The 26,113-nt window shown below is 40.3% G+C and overlaps 1 protein-coding gene across 1 annotated transcript in view; it reads left to right on the forward strand.

Moving 5' to 3' along the window:
• GAD1 (glutamate decarboxylase 1) overlaps positions 1-26,113 on the forward strand; it is a 46,639-nt gene that overhangs the window by 8,763 nt on the left and 11,763 nt on the right. The window contains exons 4-14 of the mRNA XM_038422000.2: positions 4,689-4,847; positions 5,922-6,164; positions 10,237-10,327; positions 14,787-14,899; positions 16,171-16,286; positions 16,400-16,479; positions 16,686-16,740; positions 17,847-17,963; positions 18,259-18,323; positions 23,228-23,306; positions 25,910-26,059. Coding sequence (XP_038277928.1) covers positions 4,689-4,847; positions 5,922-6,164; positions 10,237-10,327; positions 14,787-14,899; positions 16,171-16,286; positions 16,400-16,479; positions 16,686-16,740; positions 17,847-17,963; positions 18,259-18,323; positions 23,228-23,306; positions 25,910-26,059 — 1,268 coding nt within the window. The remainder of the gene's footprint in view (positions 1-4,688; positions 4,848-5,921; positions 6,165-10,236; positions 10,328-14,786; positions 14,900-16,170; positions 16,287-16,399; positions 16,480-16,685; positions 16,741-17,846; positions 17,964-18,258; positions 18,324-23,227; positions 23,307-25,909; positions 26,060-26,113) is intronic.

Below are 26,113 nucleotides of genomic sequence, written 5' to 3' on the forward strand. Positions count from 1 at the left end.
CAAAAGGTTTTCCTCCTTCCCCCCCTCCTTCCTGCTGGTAATAGCTCATCTTAAGTGATCACTCTCCTTACAGTGTGTATGATAAAACCCATTGTCTCATGTTCTCTGTGTGTATATAAATCTCCCCACTGTATTTTCCACCGAATGCATCCGATGAAGTGAGCTGTAGCTCAGGAAAGCTTATGCTCAAATAAATTTGTTAGTCTCTAAGATGCCACAAGTACTCCTCTTCTTTTTGCAGATACAGACTAACACGGCTGCTACTCTGAAACCTGAAAGTCTGGGAGACTTTTGCTCATGACTCATCCAGGCTCTTTCTCAATTAACACCCCAGGGAGATATAGGTTTATGATGCATCTAGTACAAATGATTTGTGTGTGTATGGAGGGACTATGGTGTTGTGGTTAAAGCACTGAACTGGGAATTGGGAAATTTGGATTATATCCCTCATTCCGAAGTCTATTTGATCTGCAGTGTAAATTGTATAAAAGATGGTTTTACGCACACTATCCATTCCCCCTTTAGAGTGCAAATGCTATTGTTTCCTATCCATTTTATTTGTTATTAAGCCTGAGATTCAGGACTCTAGTTCTGTCCCTTCTGGTACATTCCTGAGAAAAGTAGCTTTTAAAAATGCTGCCCATGCAAAACTATGAAAATAAGTTGCGGTTTAATTTCTGAGTGTAGCAGGTGCTAATAAGGGCTTTCGTCTTCTCAGTTAGATGACAAATAGCACAGGACAGTTATTTATTCTCGGCTGCTTCCACTGTCTCTCCAACATAATTCTTAATTTAAATTCATAAGTGGGATACAGATATTTTAACGTTTGATCTATCCATGTGTTTACCCTCAGGCATAGAAACAGCCTCCAAGTAAAGCCCTAGCATGGCTACTCTTTTCTGCATGCCGATGAACTAGTGAGGCATTTATAAATCACCAGTTCCTAGAAGATGCCCAGGGGAAAAAAGTAGACGGGAAGAGAAATTGTTGTGCTGTTGTCGGCCAATCAGAAAGCAGTAGACCATTCTATTATTGGTGCAGCTTTTAACCACTTTAGTTTCCACTTTTAAGTTCCATTAAAATAATACTGTGGTCGAGGAGAGCTCCACAACGTACATAGGTATACCTATAGGCAAATAAAGTTAAAGCAGCAACAGCCCCTAAATTCAGTCCTGTGGTATGTAGGCCCTCAAACCAGCCTTTTGTCTTATAGGTTCTCAATAAGGGCAGGTGGTCATATCCCATGTGAGTCTATACATAGGTAGTAATGCGCCAACTCACAGTCCTGAGCCTGAGTCATGCAAAATGTCCATTGATTTCTCTGGAAGCTTTGAATGAGCAAAAAATACAAGAGGAGGCCCCCAAGTTGGCTACAAAGTAGTTATGTAAACTCATGTCTGGGGGTACAACCGTGTTCTCAGTGACTTGTAACGTTAACCAGCGCTGCTAGATTCTCTGCTAAATGGGAATCAAGACTGATAAAAGTCCTTACATTGTAGGTGTGCGCTCAAGTGAAGCTGTCACTTACTATTAATAGCGGCAAAGAGTCCTGTGGCACCTTATAGACTAACAGACGTATTGGAGCATGAGCTTTCGTGGGTGAATACCCAATTCGTCGGATCCAAGAAAGCTCATGCTCCAATACGTCTGTTAGTCTATAAGGTGCCACAGGACTGCAGCTTTTACAGATCCAGACTAACACGGCTACCCCTCTGAAGCTTACTATTAATAGTTCAATTGCTTTGTTCTGGAATTAACCTTGTTTGCCTTTATTCACTTTAGATTCACACAGATAACAACATAGACCGGGGTTTAGGGGAACTTTCTTAAATATGTCAAAGGAAATACTGCTGTCTTTTAATTTGGACAAGGACTCTGGTTCCGTCTCCTCGGTAAGGTGATCAATCTGAGCACTGAAACATTGCGACCACCAAGGAGAGGCAACCAAGCAGTTGCCAGCTATACCGATCCCTTTAGCATCTAGACAACTTCTCCAACCATCTTAAATACAATCTTCTGCCTCCCGGGAGGTTGTTATCTTGTCTGTAATTTAAGATCTGCCCCTCAGCTTAGTATTGGAAATATTTTAAAAATATGTTTATTTTCATTCTATAATATTAACGCCATAGGGGGTATGCAACAGTGAGGAATCTCTGTATTATTATTTTTCAGAGCAGTTGTCCTTTTTACAGAACTTCTTGCACTGAATATCTCAAGGAAATGTCTTGTTGTTTGTATGGAAAATAATATGCTTCCTGAGGCAGAGCATACCCCCGGAATAGCACATGCCTACTTTGTTATGCTACAGCCTGTTTCTCTTTATTAGAGGATCATTTACTCATAAGGTTACAGCAGTTAGGTTCGTTTGTCTTTTGTTTGTTGGTAAGAAATGATTTATTTTTAATACCTGAACAGCTCACCTTACCATGCACTAGATCTGAGACACCCTTATTTAATTTTTCTGAAGTTTCCGGATTGGAGGCTCATGCTCTTAAATGCATGGGGTAGAGGTGGGAGGATGAGAACTACAAGCTAGAGCAGGTGGAGGTGATCGTCAAGTGGTAGTCCAGAGTACAATGACTATCTGGGGCCAGCCTTGTAAACATGGGATAGTAATCCTCAATTATGGGAGTAATCCTGTTGATGTCATTTGGCTGTTCAGATATTAAGTGACTCGTGCAGTGAGGGTTTGTTGTCCTGCATCCACTTTTTTGTGTTGGTCTTATGCGACAAATTTCTTCTCTACGTTTGAAACTGAAACGAAGAACTTCCAAGACCATCAATTTTCAGCTAGTGGCTCACTTTTAACTGTTCCACAAGTATTACTCTGTAGCCAATTAGTTCATCCAGTTATCATCGTGTTATTTAGTTCTATGGTAAACTCTGACTCATATGGTATTTCATATACACAACAAAGCAGCAGAGGTGATTTTTCACTCTGTTGAGATTGAAACTGTAGCAACAGGAGCTAAATCCATTGTGGTTTAATACAGAATCATTAAATTCAATTTAAATAAAAAAGGCTACCACTCCCTCTTCTTTGCATTTTGCCCTCCCAGTATACGGAGCCAATCTGTAAAAGGAACTCCAGAGCCTGCGGATTTACTGCGCAGTAATTGAGAGCAGAATCCTCCCCCCCCCCTTCAAGAAGTATCTGCAATTTTCAGTTTGCAAAAGTCTAAAATCATGAAGGATATTTCAATTGTCAGCCCCCCGTAGCATTTACCTATGAGAGATTAAACCTCTAGCTAGTTAGTATACTGGTGGCTGCGAGCCCAGAGCGGTAAAAGGGAAGCCTTCCAGTCTAGAAAGCCAGCCAAGGGAAATGGACAGAACGGAACAAGGAAAACAGTTACAGTGTTCCAGAGTAGCAGCCGTGTTAGACTGTATCCGCAAAAAGAAAAGGAGTATTTGTGGCACCTTGGAGACTAACAAATTTATTAGTCTCTGAGGTGCCACAAGTACTCCTTTTCTAGTTACAGTGTTGGCTTTTCCTACACGCAGTCGTTCTCCTTAACTGGTAACACGAAATGTGATTGGTTTTGATGGATTCAAATTTGATGGTAAAGGTTTTTTTTCAAGTGCCAAGGCTCGAGAGGCTGGTGGGTCAGTAGGAACCTTTGGATGACAGATGATTTCAGTTCTAGTTAAATGTTTACTTTATCAGCATCCCTTTCATAATGTCGAATTACCTCCGAATGTGCCATTCTCAAACTAAAACAAAACTATGGCACCGTTTGACGTTAAGTGGCTACAGAGGCTGAAGAGCTGATCATGTCTAAAGACGTTTCTATAAGGTCTCTAATAAAAACAATGTTGCCAGATGGGAAATAAAAATCCATTTACTTCGTTAACACAAGGAGATAGGTTTAGCTGGTTTACTTTTGTATAGCTAGTGTGGATTGAATGGCAAATATAATTATTGTTTCATTTCTACTTTATGCACGGATGATATTGTTGTTTTCTATTAGGATATTATATGGAGCCCATCGCGGAAGTACTTGAGCGACTGAAAATATTGTCATAATGATTATTTCTATATAATCTTGTGTGTTAGAACTGTATCTCCGATAATAGCAGATTTTCTGAGGCGAGGAGGAAATGATTAAAAACACAGAAATATTTTTTTACCTGAAAATCAGTATCTCCTCACTTTTTACTGACATTAATTTATCACCACTAATAGGGAGAGGAATCTCGCTGAGGTTAGTGCCTGTATCTTTAGAACTGGACAATCTCCTAAATTAGCCAGTTACTAACATGCTTCCTTAGCCTGATGGCAACACGAGGAGGAAAACTGAAAGTGGCCCTGATTTTAATCACACATCACTGCCCCTTTCTGTCTGCTAGGCCCATACGCTTCGCCTGCAGGCTGCAATGGCATTGACTCATCCTGAACGCTCTTCCCGTGGCTGATTACTGAAGTGGAATCTGTCTGATGGACTTAATAAGAATTTACCACAGCACTAAATGACGAAAATTTGTTTTTTGCATGGCTGGGTTTCTGTAGTCCAGCTCATCCTCCTGGAGGCAAATAATCCCCATAAATACTCTTCTTCCTGACCTCATTAGGTAGATACAGAACAAACCCCACTTTGGACTGTTGTCTAGTGAGCTGCTTTAAGCGTTTATAAACATGCTGGGAAGTGAGAATACTCTGACCTGTGGATCTTGTAATAATAACGTAGGGTTCTTGCAAAGGAACAACAGCCTGGAAGAAAAAAGCCGGATTGTGACCTCTCTCAAGGAAAGGCAGTCTTCCAAGAACCTGCTGGCTTGTGAGAACAGCGAGAGGGAAGCCAGGTTCAGGCGGGCCGAGACAGACTTCTCCAATTTATTTGCTAGAGGTAAGTGCTCCTTACAACAATTGGCTGCTTAATCTCAGCAGTGTTTTTATGGTCTGTCTTTCTGGCATTTCATCTAGCTGCAGATTTTGCTTTTTAATAATGAATATCTTTTTTCTGAGAATTCTGCTGTCAGAGTAACACCCTGTAGATGTTGTAGATAACACGTATAATATCAATATATACGTACCTATATGTATTTAAAATACTTTGGGCCAGATCCTGAGCTGGCGTAAATCGTCTCAGCTATTTCAGTGACTTCAGTGGAGTTACGCCAATTGCACCATCTAAGCATTTGCCCCACAATCAGTTACACGCATTTTTTCTTTGTAAATCGGCCACTAAAAACGTTAAATTCTTTCCAGTACAAAGTATGCTTGACCAGGGGTGTGTTTGTGTCAGTCTGCTGTGATTACGTTTTGATGCATAAGCTGGTATCTTCTGACAATCTGCTGCAGGCGAGAGAGGATAAACAGAGTGCTGGTCTTATATTTTATTGTTCCATTATCCCATGAATACTTACAGTAAATCTATTTTTAATTTGGGAAGAGTGTTCATTACCAGTGTGTGTTTAAAAGCTAGATAAAAGAGCATAGCTATCCGGTTAGGAAGCATCGCAGTTAATACACTCCTAATGGGGTGATGTGGGGGAGAACCAGAAGCACCTTCAGCCACAGGTTTCTGTCGCCAGACAGAGCGAGTGAACTGAGACAATGTTGTGCAGGGAGCAGCGTCTAATTCTCGGGCTGGTTGCTGAGCATGTTTTCCCTCGGAACACAATAGATTAGCTTGTAGGGTGTCATGATTTCAGTGACATGCGCTTTTTAGCATCTAGCAGTAAGCTGCGGTTTAGTGCCCTCGCCGCCAGATGATGAATGGGCATGAAGCTGACAGAGCCCTGGCAGGGGACACCAGACACTGTCACGCCATTCCTGTGCTGGCGGCCGCGCTGCGGCGGAGCGGGAGCCGGGGCATTCCGCTGCTAGCCTGGGAAATGACGCTCCGAAGGGAGCTGGTCCATAGACTGTCTCCCGATTGCAAGGCAGGCGCTGAGTTCTTGTGTCCCGCCCGCCGCAGATTTGCTGCCTGCCAAGAATGGCGAGGAGCAGACCATGCAGTTCCTGCTGGAGGTGGTTGACATTCTCCTGAGCTACGTGAGGAAGACGTTCGACAGGTCCACCAAAGTCCTGGACTTCCATCACCCGCACCAGCTGCTGGAAGGGATGGAGGGCTTCAACCTGGAGCTCTCGGACAACCCCGAATCCCTGGAGCAGATCCTGGTGGACTGCAGGGACACGCTGAAGTACGGAGTCAGGACAGGTACAGTCTCAGAGATCCTGCTCTCTAGAGTGGGGGGAGGGAAAAACGCGGTAAGGGGCCGGTTTCTGCGGGCTTGGCTCAGGCCCATGGGGGCCTGTTGACTCTAACGTTGCTCCTTGCAAAAAGAAAAGGAGGACTTGTGGCACCTTAGAGACTAACAAATTTATTAGAGCATAAGCTTTCGTGAGCTACAGCTCACTTCATCGGATGTAGCTCACGAAAGCTTATGCTCTAATAAATTTGTTAGTCTCTAAGGTGCCACAAGTCCTCCTTTTCTTTTTGCGAATACAGACTAACACGGCTGCTACTCTGAAACCTGTTGCTCCTTGCGTGAGTCATCAGAGCAGGATTGGGCCCTCTGCCTCTACCTCGCCGGAAGAGGCTCAACTTTGTAAAGTTTCATTCCAGCCCCTCTCTCTCACGGAAAGCGACTTTGTCACCAGTGCCAGGCGCGGCTGCCCCATCCGTCACTCAAATGGGCATTTCCCGGGGTTCTTTGTGGAGCCCAGACACAAGTTTTTAAGACGTAATCTCTTTCACTTGATGAAATGCAAGCCGCCTGCATCTCCGGGGAGCGATGTCATTAGGGAAATGAGGGTATAAATGAGACTGAATTCGCAATTTTTCTTCTTTATGTTCACAAGACGTTTAATGAAATCCTAGGAATCGTTAATAAACAGATTTAAACTCACCACACAGGGAGTCTCTCACTTCCAGCTCATTTTGAATCCCATATCAATAAATACTTTTATCACAACTTCCCTTCTTATTCAGTGAGCTATAGCCACAAACCCAAAATAAAGCCACTAATCTTCCGCTTGTTGTTTCGCCTGAAACGTTTTAAGTCTATATAGTAGAAATTTAAATTGCCAATAAGTCAGCATATGGCAGTTACCCGAATAGCAGTTCAGGACCTGAAGCAATAACAGGTTAGATCCCCTCTTCCCCCACCCCTACTCCAGTATTGCAGCTTGCAGCTAATTCTGCTCACTCCGTGAGACCGATGGGAAAGGCTACAACTTCTGTCAAAACTATTCATGATCGCTCCAGATTGTTCATACGGTTTTACAGTAGAAGTTCGCGGGGGGGGGGAGGGAGAGGGGAGTCAAATATTCCTTCTGAAATTCTGCCAATGAGCTATTAAGAGCAATGCTTTCTAAACTGCGAGCATTGCTTCCGGAATGGTTCAGCCACATAGGGTTATTCATATCTTCCTTCCTAGTACAAACCGATAGATTTGAACTAAGCAACAAAAACCACGAAAATAACATTTTAATCTTGTCGGCCCAACCTGCACTGTTTGCATTCTTCAAGAGCAGCAGTACTGTGTTTTTGTCGTGTGCCTGTTTTAACAAGCGATGGCATATTTCAGACTCCCAAGCCCTTTTAACCTGTGACCAGCATGTTCTTTCAACAAAAGCAACAGTTAATGCAGTTTAATTGAATTTCCTAATTCCATGCCTGGTTGTCTGTGTTCTCTGTTGTCCTGTTAGTGGGGTTATGTTATGCTGTTTAGCTAGCACTTGTCTCCTGATTCTTCCTACTTGTTACCTGGGATTTTATTGGCGCTATATGCTGGCAGCTATTTCTTATTCATGTTATTAAAGGACAACTGTTCCCGAGATTTGAGACGCAGATACGATCAAATAGACTGTATTCATAGTAGCAGCAGGTTAAGGACTTCAAAATCAGAAACTTAAGGCTTGGTGACAGATCCAGCAGCAGCCATTAAAGGCAATGGAAATACTCCAATAAATTAACTTCAGTGGAGCTTGGATCGGGCACCGAATTGTAAAGGCTTTCTTCAGGCCAAACTCCAGTTGAAGTCCATGGGATTTAGTCTGTTTAAAAGTAATCCATCATAAGGGGGGAAGGATACACGCTGAAAGCATCAGCGGAAGATAACCCCGCTGATTTATTAAAATAGCTTCTCAAACTGTGTCAAGACAGCAAGAGAAAAATAATTGTTTTGTAAAATAAAAAGAGAATTCATTTTAATATAACTGCTATTTAACCTCTACCCAACCACTATTCAGCAGAGCAGTAACTGGAAACAAATATTTACATTCATTTAGCATATGGTTTTCTGGAGAATGTGAAACTTCCCTGCAAAAACTGTGTGGGTTAATGTTGTTAGAAAAGATGTGGCTTGTTAATATACAACTGTAAAATCCTGGTGGGCATGTAATGTAGACATTATATGCAGCAGAGTGAAAGAAGTAGCGAATCCCATGCATGTATCTAATCCCCTGAAGAGGGGTTTGCAGGAAAAGTGTAAAATACATGAGCAATTAATTTTGTATAAGTAAAAATAATTAATTAGGCTATAATAATTAATGGCTGTTGAGCAAGTTGTGTATTGTTTAGGAATGTGGTTAACTAGTGGACAGACCTCTTCCCCCCCACCCCATCCCCCACAAATCTTACAGTTGTATACTCAGTGAATCACAAACATGTGGAATCTTTATGCTCTGCAACAGGCTATTTACAACAGAGTTCTGGAGCCTTTTTTACTTTATTCTATCAATTATTTTAAAGCACCTCAAGGATCAATTGTTCACAGTGTATCCTATTTGCAAGAAAGGGATGTTAACAATGTTCTAGAGCAAATTTTCTTATCTATATTAAGGATCACTTAAAAGGAAAGATGGCCTAGGGTGTTAGCCAAGGATTTGGGGGAGCAGCGTTCAATTCCCTGGTCCACCACAAACTTTTTGTGTGATCTTAGGCAAATCATTTTGTTTTTCTTTGTCTCAGTTCCCATCTGTAAAATGGGGATGGTGTGAAAATCAGTACATTAAACATTGTAGCGCCTGATCCTGGCAGTTCTGCCAGTTGATTTCAGTAGTAGAAGGATTTGGCCATTTATTACAACTGCAATGATTCTAAAGTTCTTATTTTCCTTTTCTTATTAATGGTGTTTGTTGTATGTATTTCTTTATGAATGCATGCATGCATGCATTATTGAGGTTGGGCAATGAAAGTTGATAGTCAGTTTATAGTCAGCATCAGCTTCAGGTTTTGCAGAGTGTTGGGGATACAAACACTACAGAGGAATATTTATTTGTTTAAAAATTGTTTCCACCAGAACGTTTAACAATCCTATGGCAATACTTCTATCACTCAACTTTTTGTAAAAAACTGTTTTGTTTTGTTTTTGTTTTGTTTTTGTTTTTAGGGGAGGGGAGGTTGTTTAGTTTGGTTTTTGTTTGTTTGTTTGTTTGTTTTCAAGCTAAATGTTGGGCCAAATTCGAGGTGCCCATGTCCCTTTTTGGTGTCCAACATTGAACCTTACCATAGTTCCCCGATGTATTTGGTTGAATTGATAAATATGTGGGAGAGCTTTGCATTATATATCTGTTCCGGGTACTCCTCAGGAGCTCAGGATTTCTGGTCGGGAGAGATTACCACCTGTTAGTGTTAAGGGAGTGAACAGACTTGTTCTAATATTTGGACTCACTCTGTCTTTGCAAAGAGAGGCCAGCTAAAATACAGCGGTCTGCCTGACTCTGTTAGAGCAATACCTTCATTTTAGTTTAGCTGAATGTTCTCTTTCAAAACTTTTCAGGGGCCTTGCCCCAATCTGTCCCATTGAAGTCTGTGGGAATCATGCATTCCGTGCAAGCAGGATCAGGCCCAGCTAAACTTTTCCTTATTGCAGAGGCTCATGCAAGAGAAGGGAAGAGCAGAGTTCTTGGCTGTTCAGCTCCGCGTGCCTACTGTTCCCGACCCTAACTATTGCTTATCTAAAGAGACCGAGGGGTACACTCTGAATAGCTTTTCTCCTTTCTGTATTTAAATGCAAATATGACTCAAGTCTGCTGACCGCTAGTGCTGAAATATGTTATCCCCCTGCACTTCATCATCATCTCAATTATAGCAGTTCGAGGGGCATCTAACAGAATAAACCACAGATTCAACCTTTTCACTTTGTGAAAAGGTATTACCTGGTGCCACACATTTTGTCTTATAAAGCCAGGCTTTGGGTGTCTGCTAAAAAATAAAAATGAACTCCCAAAGATAACAATGAAAGGAATGTGATGTGCTATATTGTTTTCAATCATCTTCCCAGGTCATCCTCGTTTTTTCAACCAGCTCTCCACTGGACTGGATGTTATTGGCTTGGCTGGTGAATGGCTGACATCAACTGCAAATACTAACATGTAAGCAATCTCCTAGTTTTCTTTCTTTTTTGTGATTAATGATTATACAGGACTGATTTCTCCAACTCATTTATAATAAAGATGTCCCATGTAATGTATTATGTGTCCTACACTTTCTTATGTTATATAGTGCTGCAATAAACTAGTGGAAACAATTATAGCTTTGAACAGATTTTAAGAGGAAACCTTGCACTACTATCACACACAAACTCAAATATCCCAAAATAAAGTGTAAGTAAACTATAGTCATTCTGATAATGCAAAACCAAATGATGGAACTTCTTTTGGAGAAATTATTGTTTATCTATCCCAGTGTGTTACAACCAGAACTCTTATAATTTAGATGGTCTTTCTTTCTTTCTTTCTTTCTTTCTTTCTTTCTTTCTTAGCTAATTTGGATCCATTCTTGTTAAGATCTGACTTCCAATTAATAATTTTGCAATTATCCTAATGCGAACACTAGAGCATAAACTATTTATGGTCCTGATTCTGCTCCTGTTCCCATTGACCTCAGTGAGAGCAGGATTGGGCCCTTAGCTTCCTCTTTATTCAGTTGTCATCACATAAGTGGCTTTTAAGTGGCTTCAGAAAACCTGTCAAAAGGATTAAAAACCATAATATTCCAAATTAACTTGATAATATGAAGGAATTATCCTGACTGAGATTAGTTAAAATACAGAGTATGGCACTATCAGACAGATAACCTTTTCGACCTAGATTTTATTTAATAAATTACACTCCATTATTCATTACATTGAAATGTAATGAAAGTGAAAATTAAGTTCAAGGTGTATTGTTGTATTTCTACAACAAATAGTGTCATTCAGAGAGGTGGGGAAAAGCCTTTGGGCAGTTTTAAATTATGTATTGATTTGTGTATGCTCCAAAAAGTGTGACATGCTTGGAGTCAAAATATTTATCAGATAACAAATACCACTTTTCATTTCAGGACTTTAATGGATGTGTGTATATATTGTGTTATGGCTGTGTTCATTTCACCTAAAACTGCCACTAGCACGAAAATGTAGCTTTGTTGTTGCTAATGTGTGTGGCACAATGAAATTTACCTGCAAATTTAAAAATTAATATTATTTTCATTTCCTTCATCCATTGATAATGGTTCACTGGGTATAGCTGATTACTAGCTGTTGTATGTAGTTTGCCAGATGTGCCCATCCAGTGACTCCAGAAACAAAGAAAACCACATAAAAGACTCAATTTAAAAACACCTAGTTCTTTTTAATAATACTACTCCCAGTTAATGTCGTATTTTCAAAAAAATTGTATTAGTAAGTCAAATAAGAAAAATAATTGAAAAAACCCATTATACACTCAATTTGTAATGTGACTGTTGAATGATTTGTTTAGTATGACACACAACATTTTAAAATTAAAAATGTGATTAATTTTCTAAAAAAAATTGCTTAAATTTCACTACTGTGTAGGGAGAAAGCATACTCTATTTTTAAAGTTATCAGGTAAATTAAGCAGATGACACTTATTGTGAGCAAAATTCTTTCTTGACTATCAGCTCATGCAATCGCAGTGAAGTCAGTTAGGTTGCACAAGCTGTAAGTCAAAGCAGAGTTTTACCTTATGACAACATACTGTGTGGCTGTATATATTAAAAATAATTATTAAGACCATTTCATTCACTTATCTAATTTCAAAAAGGTGATTATTTATTATGAAGGGGTTTTTTTTCTTAGATTGACTTAGAAAATTGTCCTGTTAAAATAGCTTAACTCGGTAAAGTTCTGTACCCTTTCTGGACCATTTGCACTTTAAACAGAGACACATATTAAATACATATAGAAAATTTTCTGTAAGCATGAAAATCGTACAACTTCCCATTTTTGTGTTGGATTTACCAAACACAAATCACATAGACTGTTCTCTTACCTCAGCTGTGCAATGGAAAAATGCAATATATTTCAAGAATTTAAGACCAAAATGAAATAGGTTAATAGAACACAGTAATTACAGATACTGTTAAAGATGTGTTTATACAATATTATATGATTCAAACAGATCAATTCTAGAGAATAGATTCTCTGGTTAGTGCAGCTTTCCAGCACTGAAGAAGAGTTAATGAATGACCTTTATCTAAAAATTGTTCTAACCTAGTTCTGCTACAGAAGCATGTAATGTGGCATGTAACATTGGACTCTTGAGACAAAGTTATCTTCCTACTGCCATTTTTCTTTTCCACCTCTAAACACCTCTCAATACTTTTGATTAATTGCAGAGAATATTTTTTTCCCATATGGGCTTTTAGTGATCAGAATTTCATCTGATCTTCTTTATATTTTGTTGATGTTTTTATGAATATGATAAGCCATGTTAATCATAGTAGAGTCATCATGTAGATATACAAATTGAGTACCAGGGTAGTATCAATAATTGAAATGACAACTCATAAGACATTTAGGGTAGAATTTTCAGAAGTGGTCAGTGTTGATCTAACTCTGCTCCCATATAGTCAGTGATAAAGCTTCCATTGGCTTTAGTGGGAGCAGAATTAAGCTACTGCTGGGTAGTTTTTAAAAAAACCCACCCTTTCATGTTTGCAATCACTGTCAATGATATCTGTAAAGACTATATTAGTATAGGAGTTCCAAGGGTCATATCCACATGAAGGTCATTTCATAACAACAGTTGTTTTTCCATCGCTGCACACATTTTATACTTTTAGGCTGAGATTGTCAAAGCCACTTAAGGATAAAAATAAATGGGACTAGACTAGAGCATCCAAATCCTAAAAGTGATTTTGCAAATCTTAGCCTTAGTCTTTGGGTATTGGACTTATGATTTTTTATCATCCACAATCTTCCATCATTTCTTTGTGAATCTTTGCAGGCTCATGCAATATTTTCCCTAGCAATTTCATTAATTCATTTTGACTTATTTAAAATTTTCTCTGTGAATACTCTTAATATGACACACACACAAAAACCTTGTTAATACCTCTGTACTCTGTGTACAGGCAATTTATTCTTTCAGGAGATATTTGGAGTTCCATTTGAAAGTACTCCGGGCCAATCCAAAGGCTATTTAAATCAACAGAAAAAAATCCCTTTGACTTCAGTTGGCTTTGGATTAGGCCCTCAGTGACCTGTACACTAGAGGATTCACATGGACTTTAGTTGGAATTTTTCCAAATAAGGAATGGAAGATTGGGACCTAGATTTGCAGTGTTTAAAAACAATGTTATAACTCTGCTTCTGGATATACTGCAGGTGGAGCTTAATTTATAAACTCCGTATTTCTGTCATAGCTGGCAATGCCCAACTTGCAGAACACCACTAGAAGTGATTCCCTGTTGCAATTCTTATGATCTAAAGAAAAATAAATGTACTGTTTTGACTCTTCAAAACTGAAAATAACTAGGAATAGACAAAAATACAAAGCCTATCTCATCTTAAATGGATATCCTAACAATGTCATCTTGGTATTAGGACAGAAGAGGGATATCATTAAGGACCTTGTTTAGGTTTTAAAAAGGCGACTAAGGAATTTAGATGCCCAGATCCCATGAAATTCAAGTGTCTAACTCCCTTAGGCCCCTTTGAAAATTCCCTTACATTTAGTTACTTTCTGCCCCATTCTAAATTCATTTTTTTCAGTGTTCAAAATAAACCTTGTCTCACATAGCTTGTTTACACTGATAGTAATTTGACAATAAGCCTTTCTTGGTCACCTAGCAGAGTAGCATAGCCAATCTAGATTCAAATTTTTGTCCATGACATGCATGGCATACTAGACTATGCAATGCTTCTGGTCTGCATTAGGTGGATAAAACAGTTGACTGCTCTCTTGTTGTGATCTGTAGCCCACAAAGGCTTATGCTCAAATAAATTTGTTAGTCTCTAAGGTGCCACAAGTACTCCTTTTCTCTTGTTGTTTGTAATTGGTAATTAGAAAATCATCATTTATAATTACTCTTGACAGATATTGATTGCATGGCATTGTAGAAATAAATTGTCCTTGGGGATTATTAGCAAACTATGTTCACATAAATAATTGTATTTAGATTTTTAAGCCCTAGTTCAATATTTCTAATTATCTTTGTGGTAAGCTGTCTAACACTTACGTTTTCATAACTCTACGATTCTGACAATATGCTATTCTACAAGTGTGAAACTGGCACTCTGTGAACCAAATATTTTACAGTCTAATTTTGCCTGGTACTGATTGTCAATATTGTTATAATTACTGTAAATTGTATAAACACAGAAACAGTAGAAAACGTACGTGGGGCCCAATACTGCAGTCCTTACTTGCAAAATATTCCCACTGGCCTTGTAGGAAGTTTTGCTTGAGTAAGAGCTGCAGTATTAGGTCCTGCATTCACAGGCAATTTTATGAGTCTTAAATATTTTCACAAAGGATCAAAGATTAAGCATTTATGTGCCTTTTGGAATGTGAACTATGTATCTATTTTTTTTTATCCACTCAGGTTTACATATGAAATTGCACCTGTTTTTGTCCTCATGGAGCAAATAACGCTTCGAAAGATGAGAGAGATTATTGGATGGTCAAATAAAGATGGTGATGGAATATTCTCACCTGGTAGGTTTTAGTCTCACTTTTGACAAGTTGAGATAAATATTGCCTATAGCTGAAAGCATACGTTCATGTAAGTACTGTAATAGAAAATGCAGTGTCTGAGTTTTACAACTAATAATGGTCCACCTAAAGCGTTTGTTTCTTTCAAACTTCCCATAAAGGGTTAAAAACATTCATATGCAGTTTTCATCTTTTAGTATAGTTATGAATATAATGGCAGGGGCCATTCAGAAACTTTGCCAAAATTTTCAAACTTTACTCCTAAAGTTAGGTACCAAAATCCATATTTAGGTGCCTAATTTCCAGAGGTGTTGAGCAACTACATCTCCTTGGCTAACCGCTCACACCTCTAAAAATCCTGACACAAGTTTAGGTACAGATCTGGGCTGGAGGTTGTAGAAGAGGAGTGTGCTATCTTTGCCGCATCATCCTCTCCTTCCTCATAATTCATAGGTGCAGCTCTTTGGGTGATCAATAAAGATTTGGATTCTAGGTGAAGGATTGGAGGCTGGCCACTTTCTATGGCATCATCTCCCCGGAAACCGAAGAGAATCTGAGAGTATGATTATGCTGGCCCAGGCCAAAGTACCTCTCTTATCATCCCCCTCCATGCTCTGAACCCACTCCATGAGTGGAGCACAGGGACAATGGTCAGTGGCAAAGGGGGCTGGGAAGCAGTGCAGAGGTGCATGGCCTCTTTGCTGCTTGCCCTACTTTCTAGCAGGATTCCTGGGATGTATGGGTTTTGGGGGACAAATCCCCTTCTTGTTTCAGAAGATGGAGGACAAATCTTAAGCACAAAACCCATGAATGCAAACTCACTAAGGTCCTAGTCCCCTATGCAGGAAAAAGACACAAAACAGTTTGGCCTAATGCACTGGTTAATGGTAATGTTTAAGAAAAGCTGTTTTAGAGTCTGTTATAGTCTTCAGTATCATGGAATTAGGTATGAAGTTGCTATTCTTGTTAACCAAGGTTGTGGGCCTCATTCCCAAGTGCAACATATTGAACACTGATCCTCTAATGAACGTGTTACAGAAATATTAACAATCAGAAGGGGAGATAAATAAGAAATTCTGACTTCTATTATGGACTCTTAAAAGGTCTGTCTTTTAGATCTTCCTGACCGATAACCATGCATCTCAGTAATTTGTTCTTTCATACTTCACTGAAGTTTTCACTACATTGCACAAATGATATTGATATGCCTTTCTTCTATTAAAGATCAGATTGCTTTTCTCATTTTCAATGTTTTGTTATGTGCTCTTTTATAGGAGGGGCTATATCCAATATGTACAGCATAATGGCTGCTCGCTACAAGTATTTCCCTGAAGTCAAAACTAAAGGCATGGCTGCAGTTCCTAAACTGGTTCTCTTCACTTCGGAACATGTGAGTTTAACACGCTGCTAATTGTTGTTGTTTAATATATATTGCTAAATGTTTTTAACACATTCAGATAAGTGACTATTCCACCATTAAGGTTGTGTATGTTTTTCCTGCAGAGTCATTACTCAATAAAGAAAGCTGGGGCTGCACTTGGGTTTGGAACAGAAAATGTGATTTTGATAAAATGCAATGAAAGGTAGGATGAATGTTAAGTTCTTGATATATTAAATGTGTTCATCTGTTAAATTTGTTTTATTGTGCCTAAGGACTGATTCAGTACAGTGTGTCAAGCTGCTAATGGTCTGTTGAAAAGATCCCATTAAATTATTTCTGTGTAGCTGAAACTCTTTTGTGCACAATCTTCTAATTTTCTTTGTCTTTTTGTTTCTGCAATAATTACAGAGGGAAAATAATACCAGCTGATTTGGAAGCCAAAATTCTGGAAGCTAAGCAAAAGGTACACATTTTAAAGCTTAGTGCTTTAATGTTTAGATTAAGAATTTATTACATTTTCCCTTTGAGGATGAGGAATAACATTAATATTTATTCTAGACGCTGTCAGAGACCTATTTTATTCTACAATGGTGATTTTGGTTGAATAGCTCTATATTTCTACACTGTTCAAGAAATAATCTACAGATTTTGGTTGATACACACATATATCTTTGTGAACAATGAGTAGGATTTTTCCTTTTTATTTTTCTGTTTTAGAAAAATTGAAAAAAATTATTATTAATATGAAAAATTATATCAAAATGTGTAAGAACCTTTTGGGCGCTAATCCTATGAACTCTTTAGAATTCCTATTGACTTCAAGGGTGGGTTTATAGGATTGGTCCCTTTAAACATTAATGTTAATTTTCCATGTGAGAAATCCTATATTTAAAAATAAAAATCAATGCAATAACAAATTAATGTTTTGTAAAGCAGTAAAGAGGAATCTTCAAAAGTTGGTATTCAAAAGTACCTATTCTAAACAAGCTGTAGCTTGCATATTAAATTAAATATATTTTTATAGCTATGCTGTCCCAGTAACAAGTAGATAGGTATATTTTAAATTATATTTAATGAAGTTCAAAGTCATCTCAGTTTGATACAGCTTGCAGTTGTACTTTTAAAATTCTACTGTATACAAGAAAGATCAAAGGAATAACTGTCAACTTAAACTCACACTTCCGTCTGAACTTTTTTATTTTTCATTTATTTATTTTTTGCTTCATATTGTTACAAAAGTCTCCTAACTTTACCATAACTGAAAGAGATCAGAAACAAAATTTTTCTTTGTTTGTTTACTTTGGGCATTTGACAGCACTTTGTATAACCAGTTTCCCCATTTCCCCTGTGTCGCCAATCAGGGAATCAGTTTTCATGGTTGTTTGTGGGGGTCTTTCATGCAGCAACAATGGAGACAAAAACATTTTTTAAAAATGGAAAAACTGAGTAGTAAAACCACAAACATTGACACGGAGACACAGGGACAGGTGAAGCACCTGAAATCACTTTTAAGTCTGATTTTTGAGATGAATCAGATTTCACACTGAATCAATATTATTTATATTGCAGGGACATGTTCCACTTTATGTAAATGCAACCGCAGGCACAACAGTGTACGGGGCCTTTGATCCAATAGAGGAGATTGCAGACATATGTGAAAAATATAACCTCTGGCTCCATGTAGATGTAAGTAACTGAACAATCTGCTAAAACTAATCCTAGTGACAAAGGATTCTAGTCTGCAAATGTTTGGTGTTGAATTTAAATCTTTACTGTTGAGCAATGCTCATCTTTCCTGTGATTTTGATTTTAAGAGAGTTGCAAATAGATATAGAGCCCCATCCTAAGAATCCTCCACGTATTTAACTTCCATTAGAAGTTCAGTGGTCGGAAGATTTAAAGGGATGGGTGCGTGGTAAACTAATATATTATAGACTTTTCAAAAATTCTGACTTTTTACCTGTTCTTGCAACACTTTCAGGCTGCTTGGGGAGGTGGACTGTTAATGTCCAGGAAGCATCGTCATAAACTGAATGGAATAGAAAGGTACTGCACACAGCTTATTGGTGTTGCTATTTATTTATGCAGTTGTACATTGTCTTTCACAAATGTATGGAAGGACAAAGTCCCTGCCTCAAGGATCTTGCACTGTAAATTAAACAGAAACAATAAAAGGTTGAACAGGAAGTTGAAAACTGCACTGGAGAGGAGGTCAGTGATGGAAGGCAAAGTGAAAGGTAAGTCTGAAGGAGGACAGGGAGATTGTTTAACAAATAGGAGGAGGGGAGACAGTTCCAAAAGTAAAGCATAACTTCAAAGGAGGCACAATGGGAAAACAAAAGAGAGAGGACAGGCTGACCTGTAGGAAATGAGATTTAAGATGGGTTGGGCCTTGAGAATAAGGATTAGAAGGCTAAACTTGGGTGGGAAAAAAAAGAGGAATCCTGGGAAGGGATATATATATATGTGTGTGTGTGTGTGTGTAGTAGGTGAAGGTTATGGGAATCTTCACCTGGAAGCTCTTTGCAATCACTTCCAGTAAATATTGAGCCTTTATTCTAGCTACAGATGAATCTTCTCTAAATGAGAGCCAATGATATAAACATCAACTAGAGCAGGGATGGGCAAACTTTTTGGCCCAAGGTCCACATCTGGGTATGGAAATTGTATGGGGGCCCATGAATGCTCACAAAATTGGGGTTTGGGTGCAGGAGGGGGTGAGGGCTCTGGCTGAGGGTGTGGGCTCTGCAGTGGGGCCAGAAATGAGGAGTTCAGGGTGTGGGAGGGGGTTCCTGGCTGGGGTTGCGGTATGGGGGGGAGCGGTCCTACTGGAGGTGCGGGCTCTGGGGTGGGGCTGGGGACGAGGGATCTAGGGTGTAGGAGGGTGCTCCAACCTGGGACCAAGGGGTTCAGAGGGCAGGAGGGGGATCAGGGCTGGGGCAGGGGATTGGGGCACGGGGGGCAGTGAGTGCTCCAGCTGGGGGTGTGAGCTCTGGGGTGGGAGGAGTTCAGGGTTCAGGAGGGGGCTCTGGGCTGGGGCAGGAATTTGGGGTGTGTGGGGGTGAGGGCTCCAATTGAGCATGCAGGCTCTGGAGTAGGGCTAGGGATGAGGGGCTTGGGGTGCAAGAGGGTGCACCGGGCTGGGACTGAGGGGTTTGGAGGACAGGAGGGGATCAGGGCTGGGGCAGGGAGTTGGGGCATGGGAGGGGGTCAAGGGCGCAGGATCCAGGCAACGCTTACCTCAAGCAGCTCCTGGAAGCAGCGACATGTCCACTCTCCAGCTCCTACGCAGAGGCGTGACCAGGAGGCTCTGTGCGCTGCTCTGTCCGCAGGTGCCTCCCCTGCAGTTCCCATTGGCCGCAGTTCTTGGCCAATGGGAGCTACGGGGGCGGCGCTTGGGGCAGGGGCAGCGTGCAGAGCCTCCTGGCTGCCCCTAAATGTAGAAGCCAGAGGGCGGACATGCTGCTGCTACCAGGAGCCAGGGCACACGCATGCGGAGTGGCCTCTGACCCCGTTTCTGGCTGGAGCAAGCCCCAGACCCTGTTCCCCAGTGGGAGCTCAAGGGCTGGATTAAATCAGCTGGAGGGCCAGATGTGGCCTGCAGGCCGTAGTTTGCCCATCCCTGAAGTAGAGGAACACATGGTGGGGTCATACTGGCAGCAGCTTTTGGGGGCAGACCTTCGCTCTCCATGGCTGAAAAGGGCAATGACGGCAGCAGAGCTGGTACCATTCCATTACGCAAGAGCAGAAAGATTTGTGGAGCTCATATAGGGGTCTTCCTGCAGTACAGGCACAGCATCATAGAGTCACTGCATCTCAATGTGCAGGGGACTTTGGAGGTGTGACTAGTGGTTCCATAAATACACTGTCCCAAAAGCTATTCCTTCTTTACAGCAGGGACACAGGTGCTGTGAGGGCTACTGAAAGCCTAAGGCTACTGTAGTGTCCAGAGAATGGTCTATGGGAAATATACCTTACCTCCATGGGCCTTTATGGCATTCCCTATTACACAGCCCCTTTCATCTGGATGTTCACTGAGGCAAGGACCTGACCTTTATTGAATAACCTTGATTCAAATCAACCAAATTTAAAACAGGCAGCAAGTTCTTGCTGAACTTGACCCAGATTCATGTGCCGGTAACCTGCATCACCAGGGCACTGTCTTGGTCCACAGCCTGTGTCACAGGACAGACCCCATCTGTATTTCCAAGCTTATCCATACCTCAACAGTGGTCCAGTCTAGTATGATGAGAAGACTTTTCCACAGGTGTGGCTCTCATCCAATGATGGCAAGGCCTTAACCTACGTGAGGGTCTGTCTCTTGACTCACCTGCCCTCACTGGATATTGCTGTATCAGCAAGAACTATCCATATGCATGTAAATCAGAAAACTGCTGCATACCCAGAAACCATACAAGGTGCACCATTAATATGTGCAAGATATCTGAATCTCCAAGGAAAGCAAAAAGGCATTTGAGGTAAAATCTACCCATGACCAGACAAATTAGCATGGAAAAGCCTAGCACAAAATTCCTTCCATACCCTGGAGCCATTCATTTCTAATTCCCAGGATACAAAGGTAGATATAATGTAGCACGATAAAAGGAAACAGTGAAACATAAGTGCTTTCTTGTAAAAGCCAAAATTTCCCACTGGTGGGAAATTTAGCATATATAACAAGTAACCAGCAAAAATAGGACAAAGAATGAGGTTGGTGGGTGGGAAAATAATGTGGACCCTCCTAGTGCAAAGATCAAGAAAGCAGTATGAAGCACCTGGCAGGGAAACCACAAAGCAACTGAGCCACACAAACCCACCTCTAACCACTGGCCAATCCAGTTGGCCAGCCACTCTTATTACGGCTGTAGGTCCACTGAGGAGCCATAGTGCCAAATTCTGCCCTTATACCCTATTCAACCCATTGGTAAATCAGGACAGAATCGGCACACTGATGCTGACCTGAGGGCAGCTAAGGCTAATTATTAAATTCCCACTCTAAGCAGTGACTGAAAACAGCAGGTCCCAGTGGTTGTTTTGATTTTTCTCACCATAATAAACCACATTGATCTGCAGTCACTGGTAGAGACACATGCTGCATAACTGATTGCCACAGGCCCCAGCTGGGATCTATTAGCACTCTAGCCAGAGTTGGTATACCAAAAAATGTGTACACGCTCTGAATGGCCTTCTGCCATGGAGGTAGGGCCTGAATGAGCTATCATGGCATGCCCTTTTATTGTGCAAGGCAGTGAATGGTGCCCTTATGTTAAAACCCTCCTAATATCCCCCTTTTTTAGTTTTTAACATGTCCTGAAAAAAGTACTTAAAATTCTCTCATGCTTTTGAAAAATAAAGATAAGATTCAGTAACACAGATTGAGACCATATCTCACCATTTGAAAATATAACAAATAAATTCTACTTCCTAAATGTTTCTTCTGCCATTGAACTATTTTGGAAAAAATCACATCCCACACAGTCTGGTTTCTATGTAGAGAGTCCAGATTGTGCTGTGTGCATACGGGGCCTGTATCGGACTGCATTACCCAAAGAGGCATTCCTGGAGGGACTATGAGTTCCCAAAGGTTCAGGGTGACCACACATGCTGCGCTATTCCTTTGGTGGATGTGCTTTGTTCTCCATCCCTGAGATAGCTCTGGTAGCAGAGGGCACAGCTGCTTCATTTATGGCCACTAGGGTGGACCAGTCACTTTGCTCCCCAGAATGCAGGGACTATGATTATTTCTGGCTCTTGAGAGGGGGATGCAAGGAAAGAGAACAACTCTTTGAATTGTCCTTCCCCACCCTGTGTGCATCCAGGCAAACACCATGAAAAATCTCACCCATACTATATACTTTCCTTCTTTAAAGAATCTAAAATACATAGTTACACAAGGGGATATTCAGTAGTTAATAAGATGGAATGGAGAGGGCAGTAGCAGCAAAATGTTGGGACATTTCTTCTAGCAACACTATGAAACTATCTAGGACAGGTTTCAGAGTAGCAGCCGTGTTAGTCTGTATTCGCAAAAAGAAAAGGAGTACTTGTGGCACCTTAGAGACTAACAAATTTATTAGAGCATAAGCTTTCGTGAGCTACAGCTCACTTCATCGGATGCATTTGGTGGAAAAAAAAAACTAAATGCATCCGATGAAGTGAGCTGTAGCTCACGAAAGCTTATGCTCTCATAAATTTGTTAGTCTCTAAGGTGCCACAAGTACTCCTTTTCTTTTTATCTAGGACAGTGTGTTTAAAACACAGGACATCTCACCTGCTTGGCAAGTAAATTAACTGATCTTACATATTCATTGATTCTTCAGCCTAAAAAGTTTATACATTATATGTTTGGCATGCACTGTAAAGAGTTTTATAGCCTCTTAACAACCTATATGTCTGACAAAATAACAAGAAAAAGATCCCTTAGAGCTTTAGCTGGAAAAGTGGGTAAGAATTAGCAGCTTCTTTTCTTTCTTTTTCCTACTGGAGGACTATAACAGCACCAGCCATTTAGCAAAGAACTATAGATACCTGGTGTGTGAGAATGTCTCCTTAATTCCCTGCCTACCTGCAGATACTTTGAACTAATCGAAGTTGTCATGCTGTTTTTGTTATTCCTGTTAGTGCTGTCTCCAGAAGGTGATTCTTCTGGGAATAAAGTTACAATATCAAGTAATCAGCATAGTTTGACACTAATTAGTTGACATTAATTACAATATCAAGTAATCACTATTGTCTGACACAGTAATATCAATCCTGGAAGAACTGCTTTCCTAGGCAGTACATCTGGGAAAGGTGACATCAAAGACACTGATACCCTCCATAGTTGCATCAATTAGGCAAAACAGCTAACCTGTTTATGACCATTCTGTTGTCACTTACACTGGCTTTACACTGGTGTAAGTTTTATCTTTGTTTTCCATATCTACTCTGAGGGCATAATTCTTTTGCAGAGCCAATTCGGTCACATGGAATCCACACAAGATGATGGGAGTTTTGTTACAATGTTCAGCCATTCTGATTCGGGAAAAGGTCTGTTTTATATTGTTTGATAGTCTTGCAATAGAACAAGTAGTGAAATGAGCCATGAGTTTTTTAGGGCATCCTGCAAAGTCTGTTTCTTTGTAGGCTTCTTTCTGACAGGAAGAGTTGGGTAGATTTATGTTTGTTTTATTTGGAGGAGGAGGGAAGTACTTTTTCCTTTTTCAGCTTTTGGTAAACACTACAGGGCAAGATCCTCAGAAAGCTTCAGTGATGTCAATGGAGTCATGCTGATGTATACCAGCTGAGGATCTGGCCCTGTGTTTTTATAAAACATTGTACATGCACCCTGTGACTTGATAATTGGACAAATATTAGGCTTTAAAAATAAACAGCAAACTTTTTGCATTGCACAAGTGGCTTAAGAGTTTAAAATCTTGCTGGAAAGTAGCCACATTACTTTCAGTTCTACTCCAGAAGCAATTTTAGGATCCTCAGAGTTTTGCCTTTGTCATCAATGGGAGCAGGATTAGAATCCAAATACTTCTCTTTCAATATGTGAATATTATCATCTATGAGCAGGACATTTTAATCTTTCTAATTTCCATTAACTTGTCTAACTACCACTCTTGGAAATGGTTACTTAGAGAGACAGTGTGGTCTAGTCTCTAATGCAACTTTTCTCAACGACCGGTCCCGTGGACTGGCACTGGTCCCTGAGAGCTCACTGACACAGTTTAGGAAGGCAGCAAGCTGGTCCCTGGCATCAAAAGGTTAAGAAACACTGGTCTACTGCATAGATCACAAGAGTGGAACTTGGAAGGCCTCAGTTCTAGTCATGCCATGACCTGCTGGGTGACCTTGGACAAATCACATCATCATTCGGTGCCTCAGTTTCCTCAACATAAAATGGGGATAATTGCCTTCCTTTGTAAAGTGCTTTGAGATCTAAAGATGAAAGTATAGTATACATTCTTCATATGATAACTCAGAGCATGAGAACTTTGGATTCTCTTTATATTTCTGTGTAGATCATATGCACTCAAGGAAAAATATTACTACTATTAGTAAAAGTATTACTAATCGAGCTAGTTAAGAAGTGGAACAGTTCTTTTTCTTTTCATAGTAAAAGCAGCATGTGTCTAGTATGGACCCAGTTATGCTCATACTAATCACTGATGTATAGTAGTACCAGAGTTGGGCCCTAAATGGAGTTGAAGCCTTCCTCCATGCTTTAAGTTAATTTATGCACCAGAACAAGCTTACTCAGTCTCACAGTTCAGTATAAACATATAATAACAAAGAAAATGACAATGAAAAATTAACTCTCAACCAATTAACTCTCACTAATTATCTGAATTATGCGATTAATTGCACCTCAGCAAGTTCGCAGATGACACTAAGCTGTGTGGGGAGAGGTAGATAGAGATAAGGTCCAGCGTGACCTAGACAAATTGGAGGATTGGGCCAAAAGAAATCTGATAAGGTTCAACAAGGACAAGTGCAGAGTCCTGCACTTACGAAGGAAGAATCCCATGCACTGCTACAGGCTGGAAACCGACTGGCTAAGCAGCAGTTCTGCAGAAAAGAACCTGGGGATTACAGTGGATAAGAAGCTGGATGTGAGTCAGCAGGGTGCCCTTGTTGCCAAGAAGGCCAATGACATGATGGACTGTATTAATAGGAGCATTGCCAGCAGATCAAGGGAAGCGATTATTCCCCTCTACTCGGAACTGGTGAGGCCACACCTGGAGTATTCTGTCCAGTTTTGGTCCCCCTACTAAAGAAGGGATGTGGACAAATTGGAGGGAGTCCAGCGGAGGGCAACAAAAATGATTAGGGGACTGGGGCACATGATTTACGATGAGAGAGGCTGAGGGAACTGGGGTTATTTAGTCTACAGAAGAGAAGGGTGAGGGGAGATTTGATAGCAGTCTTCAAATACCTGAAGGGGAGTTCCAAAGAGGATGGAACTCGGCTGTTCTCAGTGGTGGCAGATGACCAAACAAGGTACAATGTTGTCCAAGTTGCAGTGTGGGTGGTCTAGGTTGGATATTAGGAAACACTATTTCATTAGGAGGGTAGTGAAGCACTAGAATGGGTTACTTAGGGAGGTAGTGAAATCTCTATCCTTAGAGTTTTTAAGGCCTAGCTTGACAAAGCCCTGGCTGGGATGATTTAGTGGGTGTTGGTCCTGCTTTGAGCAGGGGATTGGACTAGATGACCTCCTGAGGTCTCTTCCAACTTTAGTATTTTACGATTCTCTGAAAAGTCTTATTTTCTAAGAAACAGTAGTCTCATATTCTAGAATCCAGGAGTATAAGGCAGGAAACATTTGTTTGGAATTCAAATGCATTTAGCCTGGCATTTTCAGTAATTTTTTTTTAAGTATTGTTAAAACTTATTTTTATGTCAGTGTGATATGCATGTAGTGTCTCAGTGTGATATGCATGCAACTTCCCGCTTGAATAATCAGGAACTTAGACATCTGAATGATCAGCTTGAGAGCACAAAATTGTGTCTACAGCTTGTGCCCTCAAAATCAGGTCAGTATCTGAAAATTTGGCCCCTAAAAGAACAATTTTTCTACAATATATGTATATTCAATGGTTATATTTACATATGTGTTATACATATTCGCTTTTTCATAATAGGGTCTACTTCAGGGTTGCAATCAGATGTGTGCCGGATATCTGTTCCAGCAAGATAAACAATATGATATATCCTATGACACTGGAGATAAAGCAATACAATGTGGTCGTCATGTGGACATTTTCAAATTCTGGTTGATGTGGAAAGCTAAGGTAAACAATAAATGTCCAATTAAAATGACTCAGAAATATATTTAATATATAAAT

This window comes from Dermochelys coriacea, chromosome 11 (genome assembly GCF_009764565.3).
Source record: "Dermochelys coriacea isolate rDerCor1 chromosome 11, rDerCor1.pri.v4, whole genome shotgun sequence".
Taxonomy (NCBI): Eukaryota; Metazoa; Chordata; order Testudines; family Dermochelyidae; genus Dermochelys; species Dermochelys coriacea.